General features: G+C 51.0%; 1 protein-coding gene and 1 long non-coding RNA gene across 3 annotated transcripts in view; one reads left to right on the forward strand and one right to left on the reverse strand.

The window, feature by feature from the left end:
• SLC12A8 (solute carrier family 12 member 8) overlaps positions 1-16,972 on the forward strand; it is a 132,737-nt gene that overhangs the window by 61,470 nt on the left and 54,295 nt on the right. For both annotated transcript variants that reach the window (XM_073804123.1, XM_033855719.2), the window contains one exon: positions 16,434-16,547. In XM_073804123.1, coding sequence (XP_073660224.1) covers positions 16,434-16,547 — 114 coding nt within the window. The remainder of the gene's footprint in view (positions 1-16,433; positions 16,548-16,972) is intronic.
• On the reverse strand, positions 1,072-9,240 carry LOC141278582 (uncharacterized). The gene is made up of 3 exons (XR_012331493.1): positions 7,821-9,240; positions 7,107-7,331; positions 1,072-2,714 (listed from the first exon to the last, which is right to left on the reverse strand). It is a non-coding gene; the product is annotated as an uncharacterized lncRNA (long non-coding RNA).

Raw genomic sequence — 16,972 nt, forward strand, 5'->3', positions numbered from 1 at the left:
CGCCCAGTGTCTTAGAGAGTACCTGGCGTGTGGCTGGCTCTCAGTTATGCTTTGTTGAATGACTGACTGGGAAAGGAATTAGAGAGAGCAGGTGCCAGTAAGGCAGGGGAACGCAGTCCTGGAAAACGCTGATCAGAAGTGGGCTAGGCGTTGTAGGAGCACAGTCGGCAAAGAAGTGGGGATGGGGGTAAGAATAGCACCTGCTGGAGGGGCTGCCCCACCGGGCACATACCTCTTCCTGCCTCCCTTTTTATCCTCCTTCCATCCACCCACCCACCCAACCAGCAGTTCCCAAAGCCCGCGGGGTACCAGGAGCTGGGCTCCAGGATCTAGTGGAGAATAAAATGCATGTGATCCCTGTCCTCATGCAACATGGCGATGACTAGGGAAGATCACTGCTGATGACAATGTGTGCTTTAAGATTAGTGCCACCAGAACGCAGGCTCCTTACCAGCTGTGTGACCGTAGGCAACTCACAGACTCTCTCTGAGTCCTCTCATCTGTAAAATGGGATGGGTGTTTTTAAGGATTATAAATCATAGTACATGTCAATTGTGGGGTTTTTTCTTTGAGTTTGTATATTGGGGGCAGGGGTGGGGATTCTCTTTCTGCCCCCAGCTGCTTTCCAGAAAATGAACACTTACTGAACATCATAGAGAATAACTCTTCAGTTTTATTATTCTGACAATGATTTCTTTTGCTAAACTACTTCCTGCTCCTCTTAAACTGGCAGAAGCCAAAATGTGAGATTTCTTAAGGTACAACAACTTATATCCCAATTGCAAGAAATCATTAGAAACATTCAAAAGTAAATAAAATAATAAATTGGAACAGTAAATCTGTAATTACTGTCCAAATGAGCACCATTTTAAACTTAAATCTGCCAAACGTGGTCGTTACATGAGTAGTTACGCACGGCACACCCTTAAGTTCCTGCAGTCAGAGAGGAGGTGGAGTTAGGGCCTAAAATAGGCTAATAATTGCACCAGACAAGCCCTATATATATATATATTTTTTTTTTTTTCCTCAAGTCTGTATTTGAAGTAAGATGAAGATCACTTTTTTGCTTTCTCATGCTGCAGTGACTCTGGTGGAAGTCACTTTTCAGAGCACTTCCCCCTCCGCAGTTACTCCACGACCCCGGCTCCTACTGTGTGGACAGATGTGCTCACACAGCACACGGGGTGCCGGGGAGGGGCTGTGGGGAGGTGTGGGGCACTGGCCTCCAGTCCCGGCCCCATCGCTTCCTCACTCTGTGACCTTGGGCAAATCAACTGTCTGTGCTCCAGTTTCCTCGTCTGGAAGATACAGTAAGTCCCCTACATGCAAATGAGTTCCGTTCCAAAAGTGTGTTTGTAAGTCCAATTTGTTCCTAAGTCCAACAAAGTTAGCCTAGGTACCTAACTAACACAATCGGCTAGATAGTACTGTACTGTAATAGGTTTATAATACTTTTCACACAAATAATACATAAAAAGCAAACATAAAGAAATTATTTTTAATCTTACAGTACAGTACCTTGAAAAGTACAGTAGTACAGCACAACAGCTGGCATCCAGGGGCTGGCATCGAGTGAACAGGCAAGAAGAGTTACTGACTGGAGGTGGGAGAGGAGGTGGGGGGTGGTAGAGCTGAAGGATCGTCAGCAATAGGGGACCGAGGGCAAGCTGGAATTTCACTCACGCCTGACATTGATGGCAGAGGTTCTTGTTCCTTGCTGGATTCAGTTCTATCTACCCTCTTGAAAAAACAATCCAGTGATGTCTGGGTAGTAGCTCTTTTTTTCTCATCATAGATGACACGGTAGCACTGGATTGCATTCTGAACAGCTGCTGCAACCTTTGTGTACCATTCTTCGTTCAGGTCCTGTGCCTCAAAACTAACAGTGCCTCCTCAAATAAAGAAAATCCCCTTGTCATTTCCTGCATCATGAATCTCTTCGGTCCTTCAGTTACTTCTTCTTCCTCTTGTCTCTCTTCGTCCTTTCTCTGGGCCTCCAATTCCATCAGGTTTTCATTAGTAAGCTCCTTGTGTTGCATAGCAAGGAGTTCAATGAACTCGTCCTCTTGCAGATCTAGCTTGAAATAAAGATACCGTACTACCGTACTCTATACAGTACTGTACAGTAAAGTACACAAGAGCACAACCACTTGTAGAGGATGCACGCACGTGACAACGTATACCAGACACGTGAACAAACCTCACGTGATTGGACATTCGAGCGCGTGTTCGTATCTATGAAAGTTCGCAACTTGAAGGTTCGTATGTCGGGGACTTAATGTAGAGAATAATGATACCTCCCTCACAGATTGTTTCAAGATTAAATGAGGTGATAAACCCTATTTCCTCAATTCTAAGATACCATCAGTTTTACTATACACCAAATTTTCAGGTGGAAAAAAATGTTACCTTACATCTACATGTTGAATGCAAGACAGCCAAGTTTCAAGAAATCAAAATGTAAAAAAAAAATTACACTAAACTGAGGGATTCTAGACCAAGGTAGGGCAGTCTTGTTATTGTGGACGTCCTCTCTGTTTGAGGAGCTGCGATCTGTGCCCAGAAGCCCCTGTTAGGGCCACTCTGCCGAGTGGTCTGAAATGGGCTGCCTTTTCAGCAGTCCTCCTGTGGCCCCACCGCCGCCGAGCAGATGGCAAGCCCAGTGTGGGTGAGCTTGGGCACGTCGTGGCTTCCTGTTTGTGTGGACGTTCCACCTTGTAGAGAATCAGAAAATACATCAGCAGTCACTTCTGGACCAAGCAGTCCCTCTCCTTCCATGAGTTTTTTTTACACCTGACCTGGTGCCTCCTAACCATTTTCACGTCACTGCACAGCCAGAAAATGTTAATATTTGTACAAGACTCCAGGGTAAAGGGAGAAGCAGTCAGGCCAAGAGGACCAAATCCTCGTCATCTGGAACCCATTCAGGCCATTCCAGTGTGGCCCCCCTTCTCCAGTTAGTTTCTACAATGAACAAGGAGGAGGAGAAAAGAAAAAGGAACCCCTGGTAGTGTTCACTGGTTTTCGCTGGAGAATTTTAAGAGCATTATTAAATTTTTTTCAAAGCTTTTTTTTTTTTTTTTTTTTGCGGTACGCGGGCCTCTCACTGCTGTGGCCTCTCCCGTTGCGGAGCACAGGCTCTGGACGCGCAGGCTCAGCGGCCATGGCTCACGGGCCCAGCCGCTCTGCGGCATGTGGGCCCGTGGCACGAACCCGTGTCCCCTGCATCGGCAGGCGGACTCTCAACCACTGCGCCACCAGGGAAGCCCCTTCAAAGCATTTTTACAATAATGGTCTGATATCTTGATTGAAACACCCTCAAGTATTTCATAATACCATATACCATAAACAAACAAGCTCCCTGTGTCAGAACCAATGGGGAAGCTCATTAGTAGTATCATGTATATATTCCCTAATGGCCCGAGGCCTGGGAATCTGAAATGCAGAAGTACTCCCGGTGATTGTTTTTGTGCTGACAGATCTAGGAAGCACAGCCTTAAAGGCCCTGGGAGGGTTTCACCTGGCTCTATACCTTTTATGCCCTACACTGTTCATTTACCTTTTTTACCCCACAAAGGTAGCCTTTCTGATGCAGTGGTCCAAACCTAGTCACAGAGCACCCTTCCATACATGCCTAGCCCTGCCTCTGGTGTACGAGGAGACACCACAATGAGTAGGGAATCTGAAGATCTGCTGGGCCAGAAGCTTGCAATTTTCTACAAGAACAGTATATCTCAGAGTCTGGTCTGGGGACTGCCTGCATCAAAATCACCTAGAAACTCATTTAGAAAGTCTGAATCAGACTCTCAAATTTTGGCCTAGTCATCTACATTTTAAACCAGTACATTGGTAATGCTTATGCACATTCAGATTAGGGAACTACCGCATATGTGTGACTTAATAATTCCATTGATCTGCAAAGGGTTCATTTCAGGGTAAGCACAGACATTGTTACCTGGGTCAAAGGCAGACCTTTTACTGCATCATAACTGTCCCTACACACAGCTGACTCCTTCAAGTAAGTAACCTTGCTTCTAGTACCACCATTGGGGTAGTAACTAAAGAAGGGTGTTTAGGCCCCACAATTCTGTCAGTGAAGCAAATGGTATAGTTAAAAGCCTGATATGATGGCTTGAATAAGATTCAACACATCCTCCCTTATCTTAGTTTAATCTGGCAGTGGGGGGTGTTTTTGCTTTTCTCTTTACAAGTTTCTCAATCAGAGTGGAGCTTCTAGAATAACTAGTTTTTAACAGGATCCATGAACCCCTGAAATTGCAGGAAAAATTTTATGTGAATAAATATATTTTTCTAGGAGAGGGTCCAGAACTACTGCCAGATTCTCAAAGGAATCTTTGACCCTGAAAGGGGAAAGATTAAGGATTTGAACAGAGGAATTTTTAAGGATTAGAAGAGTGAAGAATTGTAAACAAAGGCTCAGGTCTGGGTCAGGATTTCGGAACTTTTGCAAACCGAACCAACAAAATTGTGATCTCCAGCATTCCTCAAAACATACCTGGTTTTTCTTCTCTGTTTTTCCAGCCTCATTCTTTCTTACTTTAGGTTTGTCTCTTTTTCCTCCCCAATCTTTTTCCTCTTTTTCCTCTCTATGTCCATCTGGTCACCCCTCCTCGCCATCCACTCCCCCTCCCGTCCGCTCACTGACTGACCTAAGTAAAAAGCAAAGCACGCTCTTCTATGTGTTCTACCTATGGAATAACATTTTTTTTTTTTGGAATACCACTTTAGGTTGGTGATTCTTATTTTTAAAATTAGGTGAGTTGAACATTTACCATTTCTCTGGTAGAGGGAGAACATAATACTCTAGGTACTGTGACTTTCCGGCTTTTGGGGTTCAGCCCTCAGTAGGAGGTTTTCTGGGGGCAGTGGTCCTCACTCCTGTCTGGCTGGAGGAGGGCAGGGGCAGGCACCCTCAGGCCTTCCTCTTGTTCTGAGTTTGTCTCTGTTGAAGAGAGTGACTGACCAGAATCCCAGGCCCCCGGCTCCAAGGCCCTGCCACCCTCTCCATCGTATTAGTTTCATTTGCTGGCTTTGGCTGTGGAAAGCAGAGAAAGGAACCGTTAGGCCAAGGAGGCCGTGGGGACCTGGTCACAGCTACAGAAGGAAACCAGAGCTAACACTGCCCGGCTCTCTCCCTGTGTCTGCTCCAGCTCCGTGAGCAGCAGGGGGCTTGGCCTGCCAGGCTCCCCGGCTGGTGTTCTGGGGATGGATGCCTGAAGCATGAAATCACTGGCTTGGGAGGGCCCTCGCCTTGCTGGGCTGCCTGCCTCAGCCCTGAGCAGCCGGGGGTTCCAAGGAGGTGGAGGGCGACACAATGAGGGATGGGCTGGCAGATCCTGTCTGTGCCCCCAGCTCCGCCCTGCTGGGCCTCGTGCTCCCCTCCCTGCAGGAAGGGGTCCTCTGGCTGTGGGCGGTGAGCGGGATGCCCTCCGCACGGCTGTGGAAGGGCAAATCATGGCGCTTTCTGGCTCAGGCATTTGGGGAGCACCTGTTGGGTTGAGATGCATTTCAGTGGGTCTGTGAGGGACACAAAGGCAGGGAGACGTGCCCTCACGTCACACATTCGGGTGGGGGGTGAGGTGGCCATGTACAGGCACAGAGAATCAGATAGACAATCTCAGGCCCGGCTGGGCTGGGCTGGGCTGAGCTGGGCTGGGCTGGGCTTCGTGGAGCTGGGCCGGGTTCCGTGACCCGAGGAGCCTGTGGATGCTGGCTGGAGGGGAGAGCGGAGCTTGCCACGGGTGCCTTTGGCAGGAGAGTGCTGCCTCCTGGGGGCCGGCAGGAGATGAAGCCCCGAGTCATAAATTCCAGGGCCCAGACGAGGTCAGTGCGGGAGGTTTCCGAGCTGGCGGCAGAAGGGGCCCCAAGCCTGCGCACCATCTAATTTATTTGTCCCTCCAGTCCCAGACTTAATGCTTACTGGGGGCCAGGCCACACAAATTCATCGTCAGGGACGTGTCCTGAAGAAATAGAGAGCCCTCTGCCACGGGCTGCCCAACCCAGGCGCACGGGAACCCAGAGCCCAGGCTGGCACCAGGCAGCGGGGCAGCCCCTAGAATACCTTCCTGGGGATTGCATTTGCCAGTGAATTTCTGGGCCCCATAGAGAGTTGACAAGTGGCTGTAACTGTTGGCCCAGTTTGAAAGATTGCATCATACCACAGTTGTCAGAGCCATGGCTTTGGACTCAGACCCCTGTGTTCAAATTCCAGCTCAGCTGTAACTCATTGCATGGACTTGGTCAACTTTCTGACCGCTCTCCCCAGTTCTGAAAAGCAGGTAATAATGCCTACTTTACTGGGTTGTCAGAGCATAAAATAGTACATGTAAGAGGCCTAGAGTCATAGCTGGCACGAAGTGGGTGCTTAATAAATCATTATTATCATTATCATTGTTTATCCTGGAAGAATAGGTCTCTGGAGGCCCCTGGGTTATACTACAAGGCAATGCTTCTCAAACTTCAAGATCTGGGGATCTTGTAATGATGAAGGTTTCAGTTCCACGGGTGGGGGCTGGGGGAGGGGAGAGCTGAGGTTCTGCAGGTCTGACAAGCTCTCAGGCGTTGCTGATGCTGAGCTGATGGCCCAAGACCAGGTAGGGCCCCGTCGTCCAAGTTCCCTAGAGGAGCGGCCCGGCCTGCTTTCTCTTTGCACTTGCCGAGGGCAGCCCAGGGTAGCCCAGAGTAAAGGCACACTCATTCCAGGCCAGCTCTTATTAAGCAGGACCGGTGTTAAACACCGCGCCCAGGCCTGGGGTCCCAGTGACCAGGAAAGCATTGAAAGCAGGACCGTGTCAAAAACAAGACTGGGACGACCGCACCCTTGACTTTGCTGAGGTTTTCCATGGGATCTGGGCATGGTTGATACTGAGAAACCACAGTCTGTGCTTCTGGACAGCTCTGCCTTAAAGGCCCACAACCCCAACCTGTGACCCCTGTGACCCCTGAATAAAAGCCTGTCGGTTCTAGAAGTCAACAGAGGGGGTTGTGATTTCCACCTGAACTCCTGAGAACATGGTGCTTTCTGCCCAGTTCCATCAGGGAGGAGTCGTGTGTGGTCAGATGGCTCGCTGGGGCTGCCCACTCACCTTGCGACGGCCAGGAGCTGAAGCGTCCGTCATCTGAGGAGGCAGCTTGCTTTGGCGGGAGCATCGGAGTCTGAGACTAGGACTAGTCTGTACCTGTGGCTTTGCTCCTCCCTCTCTGATCGGCCTTGGCCAGGAAGCTCCCTTTATCCTCTATTCCACATCTGCAAAGCAGAGAGGAGCCCAGGCCAGAAACAAGGATGCTGGAGGTGGTCCCTGCAGGGAGGACTATGGAAAGAAACGGCTTGTGTTTGTTTTTTTTTAATGATAAAATATGTATAACATTAAAAAAAAAACATCTTAAAGTGTGCAATTAAGTGGCATTAACTCCATTCACCATCTTGTACAACCATCATAACTGTCTGCTTCTAAAACATTTTCATCGCCCCAAACAAAAACTGTCTATGGACCAATAACTCCCCATTCCTCCCCTTAGCCCCAGATAACCGCTGTTCTGTTTTCTGTCTCTGTGAATATGCCTAGTTCAGATATTTCATATGAATGGATCACACAGTATTTGTCCTTTTCTGTTTTTTTGCACTTAGCATGTTTTCTAGATTCATCTGTGTCGTAGCAAATGTCAATACTTCGTTCCTTTCAATGGCTGAAGAGTACTCTGTGTATGGATAGACCACATGCTGTTTATCCACTCATCTGTCGATGGACACTTGGGTGGTTTCCATTATTTATTAAGAAAGTATTAAATTTTTTGCTTACCTCCTGGGTCTAGGCACTGGAGACACACCAAGAAACAAGACAGTACGGTTCCTACCCTGACCTGGCAGGTTAGCAGGCAGTGACAACAGAGACCTGAGTGCCGTTGCAGGGCACACGTTGGAGGGAGCTTGGCCACACTGGGTTCTGGTCTTGCCTGACCAGCTGCTGACTGTGTGGCATGGGCTTCTCCTTTTTCGGACCTCAGCCTTCCCAGGTGTAAAATGGACTTGAGACCAAAGACCCCGGTGGCATTATCATTCTATAGTCCCGTGACACTGAATCTTCTGCCGTGGGTTCTAAGAGAGCGTCTGCTGCATTTCTCTCTCGGGTAGGGCTTGGGGTCGGGGAGAACGCTGGGGCATGTGGAGTCTGAATACTTCCAGCGTGGTGCTGGACAGGAGGGTGGCCCTGCTTGCATAACCAGGTCGATGCCGACTGCCCCCTGCAGGGGGCCCCTTGTCCTCCCACCCCCCTCTCAGCTGCCTGCCTGGAGACGGTGTCCAGGCAACAGTGGGGCTGAGGCGTGACTCCCAGGTCGGAACTCTGGGCCCCCATGGAGGCCGGAGCTGTGGGGTGGGCAGCCGACTTGGGGGGACCCCCAGTTGGGTTAGATTTGGGGGGTGTAAGGGTGTGTGGGGGGTTTAAGTAGGATGGGAGTTGGGATGCCAGAGGCAGGGACGGCCAGAAGGAGTAAATGGTGGCTGGGAGGAACCCACAGCCTGGGTGGAGACTTCCTGTCAAAACAGCCACTTATCCTGGCGGGAGAGTGCATTCCTTTCCCCCAGGAGATAAGAAGGCCAGATTTTTTCCTTTCTCAGGGCTCCTTTGAGCTGAGAGCAGTGTCGGGCAGCCCACTGGGGGCTCCGTGGGCGGGGGGCTGGGGGCTCTGCAGTCCCTTCCGTCTGGCCTCAGCCTGACCAGCTGGGCTCCTGGCTCCCCTCCCAGACTCCCTGCAGCCTTGGGTGAGCACCGACCCCGGCGGCAGCGGCAGCCAAGGGTTGAATCCAGTCTCCTCTCTGTGCTTCAGCTTCCTTACCTAAAAAATGCACTACTTCGTGGGGTGGTTGTGAGCAAATATATATAATGCGCTTGGAACGGTGCCTCGCACAAAGCCTTGCTCAGCGTGTGCGGCAATCCCGGTTATTATCGTGAGATACCGCTTTGTTTCTTGGGTCCAGGTGAGCTGCGAGTTCCTTAATGTTCTGGGGCATTTGGCAGTCCTTAGCTCGGTCGGCCTCCCCAGGTGAAAAATCTCGTCTCATCTCAACTTGCTGACCCCAAGGCCATTATCAAAAAAAGTTTGGTTAAGCATTTAAAATAGAGCACCGTGTCAGAGGATGGAACAGTTTCTTGGATGTTTGTTAGAAATCCTCCCTTTTACAAGTGAGAAATCCTTTTCTCAGAAGGAACTCCAGGACTGCCCGTCCTAGATTGTAGGGGTTGGCAGGAGCTTCTCTTCTTACTGGAAACTTTCAGCCATCCCCTCCCAAGGGGGCTGCCCTGACATCCCCCCAACCCAGGCCCTTCATCCCCTGGGTTACCTAGCCCTGGGGGCTTTTCCGGCTCTTCCCACCAGCCAGTTGTCCCGGAGGGTGGAGGCCTTCCCCGGGGGCCTCTGGACAGGCCCAACCCCACTTCAGACTTCCCTTCTAGCCACTGCTAGAATGCCCGGCCTTCCCTCTGTGTATTTTCTCTCTGGGTGGGGGCCTGGGAGCTGGAAACCCTGCTCACATCCTCTCTCCACCCTCTCTTTGGAGGACCAAACTCACTAGGGCTGAAGCCAGAGAGGGGGTTGTGGTCTGGGGAAGGCTCCCAGCTCACTGCCCAGAAGTCCTGTGGGGAAGGAAATCCGAGCTGGGGGCGGGGGCCTTGGGGGCCTCTTCTGAACCTATCATTATTGACCCTTCCATCCCTTTCCATTGACAGTCCAAGTCAGTACAGCCTGATCCAGTTCAATTTCAGAATATTTCTGTGGAGCGCCTGTAGTGGACCAGGATGGTTACGACCCAGTTCAATGGGAGAATCCAGCAAATGGGGACTTGGTGCTTTGCGGACTCCAAATGGGACTCTAAGCTGGGGTTACTTTCCCACTTTCAGTTCTCAAGCCTTTTGAGTAGCTGGCTTCTATCAGTTCCCTCCGTTGTTAAAACGGACCGATGAATTAGACCAGGAAGCTTTCCGTATCCGCACTGACGGAGGGTGCGCCTGGCTGTAATAATGTAAGGCCTAGTGGCAGGACTTGTAATTCATAATTGCTTTGTTTCATTAACAGATGAAAAATGTGGCAGGGACCTTGTCTCACAGTCTGGAGCACACATTGTATCCACAGCCACAGAGAAAGGGACGGGGTAGCAGGGAGGTAGGGGGCAGCAGTGACAAGCTTTGGAAGCTAGTTTGGGATTTTCCATCTGCCGCTGGAAATCAACGGTGTATTTGGACAATGTTCCCTGAGTCTTGAGAATGGGCTTCTGGCTGGCAGCTTTCAGAATTAGAAGGGTTCTGAAAAACAACTTGATACCTGCTACTGGGAGCGTGATCTACGTCACCTGGGTGCCCGTTGAGATTGCAGCATCTCGGGCCCATCCCAGATGGACAGAGTCAGAATTTGCAGCGAGTCTGTGGAAGAACCAGGGCGTGAACCCAGGTGTCGTGAGTCTTGGTCCTGTCACCGTTCTCCCCTTCCTCCCAGAGATCCTCAGGGCCTCGTGCTCCACCCCAAGGAGGAGGAGAATAGCCTGGGCTTCTCCTAAATCTATGCTCTTTAAGCTCAGGTTTGGGCTCATCCGTCTTATGACTGAGGCTGCCTCACTCACCCATTGCAGCTCCCAGACCTGACACCAAAGCCCAGGGGAGGAAAGGTCCACGGACCAGCCCAGGCCGCCGGGGTTTGCCGGGCCTAACTGCCCATCTGTGTCCACTTCGGACCGTCTGGGGTTGGGCCGTGTCTGAGTAAGCATGGGGACGGCGTGGGCAGGAGCTCTGTGAGGGCCTTGGTGACAGGATGGGGCCCGGACACGCCTTTCTTTCCTTGTCACTGACCTCTCTATGTCAGGCCATTTCAGATGTGTTGTCCCTCCCCCAAACTGCGGGTCTCCGTCCCTGTGAGGCAGAGTCCTGGAGCAGCCCAGGCAGTGCCAGGTGCTGGGCATACCATCCGGGTCCCAGGCGGGCTCCACTGCGCAGGAGACCCTCCGGAGGGGCCTTGTATCCAGGGAGAGGCTTGGCCCTCGCACAAGGCGCCCAATTCGCGTTTCCCTTGCTGCACGCCCTACTGTACTTCCTGCTCCTCTGGGGATCCTCCTCCGGCCGGCTCACTGGCCTTCTCTTGCCCTCCCCACCCCCAGGCGTTGTTTTGGTGTGTGTGTCCCTTCCCAGAACCTCGGCCTCTCCTTTCCTTTTCCTTGCAGGGCTGCTCTTCCTGTGATCTCCCGGGGTCTGGGCGGCGTGCCCCTCCCTGCCTTCCTCTCTCTTTCTATTCCTGGTTGGACCAGCCTCTCTCATTGTCGTTCCCAGGAAAGGGCTGTCTCGCTGGGCGAGGGGTGGGGGGACCCGAGCCGAGAAGAAAGCCGGGCCAGAAGCCCCCGCCTCGCCGGACCCGCAGCTCACGGAGGGGCGGCAGGGCCCTCGGTGCCAGCGTCATTTTTAGCAGTCTCACTTTCTAAATTAGTCAGCGGCCATAATCTGACACCCACACGTGGGGGCCGATGACTTCCTGCTGCCTCTTCTAATTTCAGCAGACCCCAGAGGCAGGGCGGCACGGGTGGGAAGCCACAGGGGCCACACGGAGCTTCCCAGAAGCCACCTTACCAGAGGGCGCTGGGCCCGGCCCCGAGGGAGCTGCGCTCTGTAGCAACTTGTGACCCAGGCTGGCCCCTTTGGCCCAGGCGTGGTAGGTGGGATCCCATGGGATCCCTTGGGCACAGAACCCCTGGACCCTGCAGAACCACAGGCGCCCTGGTGGCATCCCAGGAAGCCGTGTTACCCGAACGCTGAGGAGGAAGGTCATGCCTTCAAGTATCTTCCCTCGGCCTGTTCTTGCCTGGTTTTTGTTGTGATTCGTTTTCTCTTTCCTCACTCTGTTCTGTCTTTGTTCTTCCTAAAAGCTGATAGCTCACATGGGACCAAAGTATTTTTTTCTGTGGGTACAGAAACAGATGTTCAGGTCAAACCCCGATACAGTCACGTGCAGCAGCTGCAGACACTGGGCGTCCCAGGCCTCTCAGAGTGGGGAGACATCAGCTGAGAGCACCCCAGCCCCTCATGTTACCAGCAGAGTTGCTGAAAGACCCACAGAGGCAGACACACGCTCTAGAAATCTCTGCGGAAACAACTCAGGATGAATTCCAGGGAGACGGTATGGTCTATGGAAAATTGACCTCAGACAGACCTGGGGTCGAGGGTGGGCTCTGCTTCTTCCCAGCTGTGCACACACCCCCTCAGTGTGGCATTCCATAGGGAGACACCCTGTTGGCCCCCCACAGGCGGAGAAGGGGAGATGCCATGATCTCTGGTGGCGTTTTGCGGGGTTGAAGGAAACCTGGGCTGTATGCGTGTCTCTGTGAGGGAGGGTAGTGCTAGGGACCTGGAGACCGGCCTTCTGGGGGAGAGGCAAGGGCTGTGATACAGGCAGGTCTGCTGTGTGACCTTGGACAAGATTCTTCACCTTCGTGAGCTTGGTTTTCTCACCTTTGATCTTGCAGGGTGGTTGTGAGGATCGAGGATGATGTAAATTAATTGGCGCCCAGTGACCGGCAAGTATGAGGTGCTCAATAAACGGCCACTGGCGATTATGTTCAGAATTGCCCGGGATGTCCCTGGGGGACCTGCGCTGTCCCCATGCACACAGAGACTCCTCGTTGCTCGGCACCGACTGCAGCAGGAAACGTTGACCTCTGTTCACCCCGAGGCAGGGCGTGGTGTTGCTCAGGGCTTGGGACAGCGTCGGTGCCTGCAGGGCGTGTCAGAAGTTTCAGGTACAGAGGCAGCCCCTGGAGTAGAGGTCCTGAACCTCAGGGTCCATTCCCCCCACAGAGGCTTCAGGGAACCCCCAAATGATATGCAAAATGGGCATTCATCAGCTTCTCAAACAGGGCCGTGACTAGAAGAATTAGGGACCTTTGTTCAGGAAATCAGACAGCAAGACCCACTGTGAGAGGCCACGGCAGGTGGGTCTGCTCTGCCCTGCAACGCTGGGCATGGCCAGCTGACCTCACCCCATGCCTCAAGTACAAGCCAGCCAGAGACATCAGTGTCTGACCTGGACACCCGCTCTGCAGAAGCTTGAGATCCAGCTGGACCACTGGTTAAGGGTCTGGGCGAGAGACTGGAGCCCCGGGAGTCAGGGCGAAGGCCAGTGGGCCAAGCCTCTGGCGGGGCTGGATCAGGACTGGGGAGCCTGACGTGAGGCAGGGTGTCAGGGGGGTGGAGGTCATAAGGGCCCGGGAAGGTAGGGGCGGAGGAAATGAGGTAGGTCCACTACGTGAGCCTAGGGCTCCTTCTCATCCACTGGAATGTGGCACATGTGAAGGGTGGGCCCTAGGGTCCTCCCCTGCTGGAGTGGGCTTGGTCAGAAAGGTCAGAAAGTAAAACGATCTCTCTAGGCCTTGAATTCCAGTTTGAAGAAAATCACTGCAGGATCTTACCTCAGAACCTATTCAGAGACCTCAGGCTGTGGGCTGTAGGTGTTCCCTCTCTCTCTTTTGCTCAATTTCTTTTTCTTTCTTTTTTTGCCCCTAATTTTACTTGCCTTTATGTTTTTCTCATAAGCCACTTAAATCATTTTGAAAAGCAGGGAGAGGATAAATGGAAAGAAAAAAAAAAGAAATGAATTTGTTTATAGAAGAGCTATCTGGAGAAAGTAGGCTTTCAGTTGTGGGATGTTTTGTTTGCTTTTCTAAAAGCCTTTAATTTTTGATAATTTGATTATGCTCATTAAAGACAGGTGGAAAATTTGTAAACATAAAAAAAGAAAGAAAAAGAAGTCCAAAGTTGCATTATACGAACAGCCACAATTAGTATTTTGGTATGCTTCCTTTTCCTACATATATACGTTAAAACTTTTTTTTGTATTCATCCTATAGATGGTATCCAGTTTTCTTACTGAACATATATCATATATAACATGGACGGTTTTCTTTGGCACTAAAATGTCTTTCTTTAAATGTTTTACATTTATTTTATTTATCTTGGTTGCGCTGGGTCTTAGTTGCAGCAGGCAGGCTCCTTAGTTGCGGCATGTGAACTCTTAGCTGCAGCACGCATGTGGGATCTATTTCCCTGACCAGGGATCGAACCCGCGTCTCCTGCCTTGGGAGGCAGATTCTTAACCACTGTGCCACCAGGGAAGTCCCTAAAAAGTCTTTTTAAGCATTTAAATACCTCAGACTTTCAGAGTTAGACATTTAGACACCCCCCCCCCCGCCCCATTTACACTATTATAAATAACTCATTGACAAACATCTTTGTCCATAAAGTTCTTTTCAAAGTTAAGGTTATTTCCTTGAGAACAGCTCAGAACTGGACTTGAGGGGAGAGGGCTGGGGCCAGCAGCAGTTGTCAGTGTGAGCGTGTGCTTGCGAACGTGTGAGGGCTGCCCTTGCGGTGGCCCTGCAGAGAATGGACCCCACCCCCATCCCCGAGTGAGCCCAGTGACTCATTCCCTCACTCTGTGGATCTTGGTGGTGGTATGGAGGGAGAGAGAAGGCATTCCAGTGACTCATCTATGGCGCCTGCAATCCCTCTGACCCTTCAGGCTGACCGGGGCCAAGCCCTTCAGGCCTGGTGACCAAATACCCACCCATGTCAGGGTGGCCTCGGGACGGCGGAGATCAACGGAGCCTGATGAAGTGTTTGTGTCCTGCACGGCCGGCCTGCCCAGCACGCAGCCCTGCGCTCGAATGTGCTCAGGCCTGTGCCTCATCCAGCCTGGCCGAGCTCCCTTCCAAGGCAGGCTGGGCTGGTTTTCTCCTCAGAAAGTCTAGTCAGCAGGGTCAGCCAGCGGATAGACTAAAGTTAACTTAGCTATTATTGCTGTTTTGTTAATGAGGGGAGGACCGGCTGTGAAGATGCCAAACCGTTCGGAAATGTTGCACAGTCCTTGGGATTTAAAGTTCAGGAGAAAGAGAGCAGTCAACAATGATTTTAAGTCCTGACTGGACTCCCCAGGGTCCCTTGTACTTCACTTAGCTTTCATTTTACTATTTTTTTTTTTTTGAAAAATACTTTTCCTATGAAGATATGAATCTTGGAAGCTGTGAGAAGTGCTGGCACTATCATTGGACTCATCAGCGAGACGGCGCTCTTTTGTGGATGGAAGGTCAGGGTGAAGTTAAGCCCCAAGGGCGGTGGAGGACAGGCTGGCAGGAGACGGTCACCGCAGCCCTGGGGGTCAGCTACGGCATGACTGACGGCTGAGAACTCATCCTACGTAGCTGTGGGGTTGGAGGGAAAAGGAGCAGGACCCGGTTCTCTTGGACTGGAGTTCACGGGAACAAACCAACTCATTCTCCAAAGGCAGAGGCTGGATATGCTGGGTGTCCCTGAGCCCAAGGACACTTGACTTGTATCTTAAAATTCCACAGCCCACTAACATATCCACAGGTGCTGTTCAAGGTGACCTCCTTTGACGAAAAAGCAAAGTGTCTGTAGGACTGAAACCTCTTGAAGACTTTCATTTAAGGCAATGTAAAAAGTGTTTAACATGCTTTGAAAAAATCATATCTGAGATGTTCCTGCTCTAAAGTAGTCTGTGAACCAGTCAGACTGAACGCACGGCATCAAAAGATCCAAGAGTAAGATTCCTTTGGTGTGACCCATATTGGCACCCTGCGTGCTGTGTGGAAGGCACAGTGGTGACCCTGGGGGACAGAGGTGTTTTAAGACCGGATCTCTAGCCCCAAGGAGTCTGGTTGGGGAAAGACCTAATGTGGTTAGTCGTGGAGGGCACTTAGGAGAAGGATTCTGATCAGGGAGCTCGTGTAAAGCCCAAAGGAAGCAGAGCTTGAGTTGGGCTTGGAGAGTGAGTACCATACTGATGCTCAGAGATATGGGGGAAGGGTCTGGAAGCAGGGGTCACAGGGCTGGGTATTAGTGGCGTTCTTGGGCAGAGTCATCTGCGTCACTGTTGGGGAGAGGAAAAGGCCAAGGACGAATAGGAAATGGTGGGCTGTTGCCAGGCTGTGGAGGGCTTTCACACTCATCTTAAGGAGCTTGGTCTTTATTCTGTAGCTAATGGGGATCCGTGGGAAGGTTTTTGAGCAGGGAGGTAACTTAATGTTTTAAATCAGAAGCAGACACGTCAATACATACTCATGGAAAGATTTCAGCTGTACTCTAAGCAAAACAATACAAATGCTACCCTTCCTAGAGGTAACTACTGTTCTTCTTCATGTCATTTTATTTACCTATATCCGTAGATACAGTACATAAAAATCAAGCCCCAGAAGTGGGAAGGAAGATGGTTCTGTCATCTTCTGTTTTCCCTCCCTGCTCCCCACCCCCAATCACACCTACTTTTGCTATTTAAAGTTACATAAGCGAGGACTGTAATCTAGGGAAGCCTGTGCTATACATCTTGTCACTTGGCTCATTTGGCTTTCCTTTGTTTTATTTCAGAGCATGGTTTTATTGGATATTCACCAGAACTGCTGCAGAACAACACTCTGCCTGATTACAGCCCCGGCGAGTCCTTTTTCACCGTCTTTGGGGTGTTCTTCCCAGCAGCTACAGGTATTGGCGTTGGCATTCTTTTTCACTCTCACATTAGGGGTATAAGTAAATGCTTGGTTCCCAAAACTCAGTATCATAATTGACCTGCACATGCTCTTAGGATATATATATCTGACTTTATCAATGACTTTAGCTTTAACTAAAAATCTGTTATTTTATTTTATTTTTTTATTATTTTTTTTTTGCGGTACGCGGGCCTCTTACTGTTGTGGCCTCTCCCATTGCGGAGCACAGGCTCCAGACACGCAGGCTCAGCGGCCATGGCTCACGGGCCCAGCTGCTCCGCGGCACGTGGGATCTTCCCGGACTGGGGCACGAACCCGTGTCCCCTGCATCGGCAGGTGGACTCTCAACCACTGCGCCACCAGGGAAGCCCAAAATCTGTTATTTTAACAGAGAGTTTACTTGTTCATAATTCCTGAAAG

This window comes from Tursiops truncatus, chromosome 4, assembly GCF_011762595.2.
Source record: "Tursiops truncatus isolate mTurTru1 chromosome 4, mTurTru1.mat.Y, whole genome shotgun sequence".
Classification (NCBI taxonomy): domain Eukaryota; kingdom Metazoa; phylum Chordata; class Mammalia; order Artiodactyla; family Delphinidae; genus Tursiops; species Tursiops truncatus.